This window comes from Babylonia areolata, chromosome 25, assembly GCF_041734735.1.
Source record: "Babylonia areolata isolate BAREFJ2019XMU chromosome 25, ASM4173473v1, whole genome shotgun sequence".
NCBI lineage: Eukaryota > Metazoa > Mollusca > Gastropoda > Neogastropoda > Buccinidae > Babylonia > Babylonia areolata.
In genome coordinates, this window is record NC_134900.1 from 9,523,471 (window position 1) to 9,525,970 (window position 2,500).

The 2,500-nt window shown below is 47.2% G+C and overlaps 1 protein-coding gene across 1 annotated transcript in view; it reads right to left on the reverse strand.

Moving 5' to 3' along the window:
- Positions 1 to 2,500, reverse strand: part of LOC143300031 (uncharacterized) — a 50,476-nt gene that overhangs the window by 11,679 nt on the left and 36,297 nt on the right. Inside the window, exons 23-24 of the mRNA XM_076613587.1 lie at positions 2,042 to 2,290; positions 1,322 to 1,361 (exon numbers count right to left, since the gene is read on the reverse strand). Coding sequence (XP_076469702.1) covers positions 1,322 to 1,361; positions 2,042 to 2,290 — 289 coding nt within the window. The remainder of the gene's footprint in view (positions 1 to 1,321; positions 1,362 to 2,041; positions 2,291 to 2,500) is intronic.

Genomic DNA, 2,500 nt, shown 5'->3' on the forward strand with positions numbered 1-2,500 from the left:
CACACGGGACCTCGGTTTATCGTCTCATCCGGATGACTAGCGTCCAGACCACTACTCAAGGTCTAGTGGAGGGGGAGAAAATATCGGCGGCTGAGCCGTGATTCGAACCAGCGCGCTCAGATTTTCTCGCTTCCTAGGTGGACGCGTTACCTCTAGGCCATCACTCCACTAGGAACATGGAACTCCCACCCACAGTGCAGGATTCCGTCACAGCTGCTGAAACAGCACGACATGGTATGGGGAATGCAATGCTGGCTTGGCGGTCACGGGTGTCACCCAGGACGGTACAGCTGAAGGGCTGTGGAGTTACCTCACTGCCCTCACCTCCCCCCCACCCCCCTCTTCCAAACCACCTCTCTGTCTGCTACAGGGTGGAAGGTGTCTGCCATACACACCACGTAGTTTCCACAGGGACAGGTGTAACATCGGTATCAATCCACGGTCAGTGAATTTAACTCTCTCCATACGAACGGCGAAAGAGACGACGTTAACAGCATTTCATCCCAATTACCATCATCAAAATATTGCAAGCGGAATGCTCTTATACTGAAGACGTGAATGTTGACAAATAATACCACAGTTCTGAACGACGGAAGCTAAAGGTTGGGTCATTCAGATACCCACTGGACATCCAATGGGTCTGTGTAGAGGAGAAGAGAGGACTGGCCGTACTGAGTGAGTTAAAGATATGGTAAGGAGGGACGCTCACTCAGTCTGGCTCCGCGACTAAGCCATTATTGTCGTTAGTAGGGGACTTAGTAGGTGGTGTCCTAAGTAAGTTAAATCAGAACAGGCACCACTGAACACCACCGAAGTGACTCAGCAGCAGTGCAGGGTCTCCTCTGGTGTGTGGTCTCCTGGCGACCTAACATCGATGGCTCCCTGTGGACTGCCGACGCTAGAACTGCGACGGACGAACCCGGGTGTGGCCGTGTATGGGGGAATCTAAATGAGCGGCGTGGGAGTAATGCCACTGAAATGGTGCGGTGCAGATGATGGGGCAGCCAAAAAAAAAGAAAGAAAAAGATATAGAGGGTGTCCCACAGTTTAACATTATTTTAATGATTTCTTAAAATTACACAACTCACGTAACCAGCATGCACCACACAACCCAGTGATTGTAAAAATTTTATTGTAAAATTTTCTTGAAAGTCTGTACTTGGACAGGTTCGTATGTGGATGTGAAACCGTGAAATGTGGAAAAAGAAATGTATAACCTAATTGCTGATGACACAGACTGCATTCTGTCAGCCTGAAGAACCTTTCATGCCCGGTCAACGAAACATGGACGTACACACAAAGAAAGTTGATAATCACTCACGGTGTTTGTCCCAGAACACACAGGTATAGTTCGCTGATGGCTGGAAAAAAAAAAGATTCAAAACATTCAAAAATTGCTGTATTATGGATTGTATGCAGAGCACAGACACAAAGACACACAGACAGACAGACCAACAGACAGACAGACAGACAGACAGACACACACACACACACACACACACACACACACACACACACACACACACACACACACACACACACACACACACACAGGTTGAAAAAATAAAGATTGAAAACATTGAAGAATTGTTGTATTGTGCATTGTATGCAGAACACAGACACACACGCACACACACACACACACAGATCGATGAATACACACACACACACACACACACACACACACACACACACACATATATATATATATATATATATATATATATATATATATATATATATATATTCATCGATGTGTATGTGTGTGTGTGTGTGTGTGTGTGTGTTTGTGTGTGTGTGTGTGTGTGTGTGTGTGTGTGTGTGCCTGTGTTCTGCATATATATATATATATATATATATATATATATATATATATATATATATATACATATATATATTATAATGAGAGTGTGTCTGTGTGTGTATGTGTCTGAGTCAGTGTGTGTGCGTCTCTCTCTCTCTCTCTCTCTCTCTCTCTCTCTCTCTGTCTCTCTCCCTCTCCCCCCTCTCCCTCCCCCTCTCTCTGTCCCCCGTGTCTCACCTGTGGCTTTCTGAAGCTGATGACCACAGGGGAGGCGAGACTGACCACCCGTCTCCCCGTGACACGGGCACTGACCACTGCCTGCTGACCCACCCACTGACCGCTCACCGCTGAGCCACCGCGGACAAACAGCTGACCCGTGCGATGACCCCGCAGCTGTAGCCGTGACGTCATTGCTACCTCTGACGTCATCCCGTGTCCCCCAGACGGCGTGAAAACTTCCGGTGGAATGGTGATGGAGACTTCCATCTGAAGGTAGGGACACACGTGTACACATGTACACACACACACACACACACACACACACACACACACACACACACACACACACAAGGATTGCCATACACACACACTCGTTCTGTGAAGAAGAAGATGATGATGCTGGTGGTGGTGGTGATAATGGTGTTGATGATGATGACGTTGATGTTATCTATAATGATGATGATGACGACGACAACG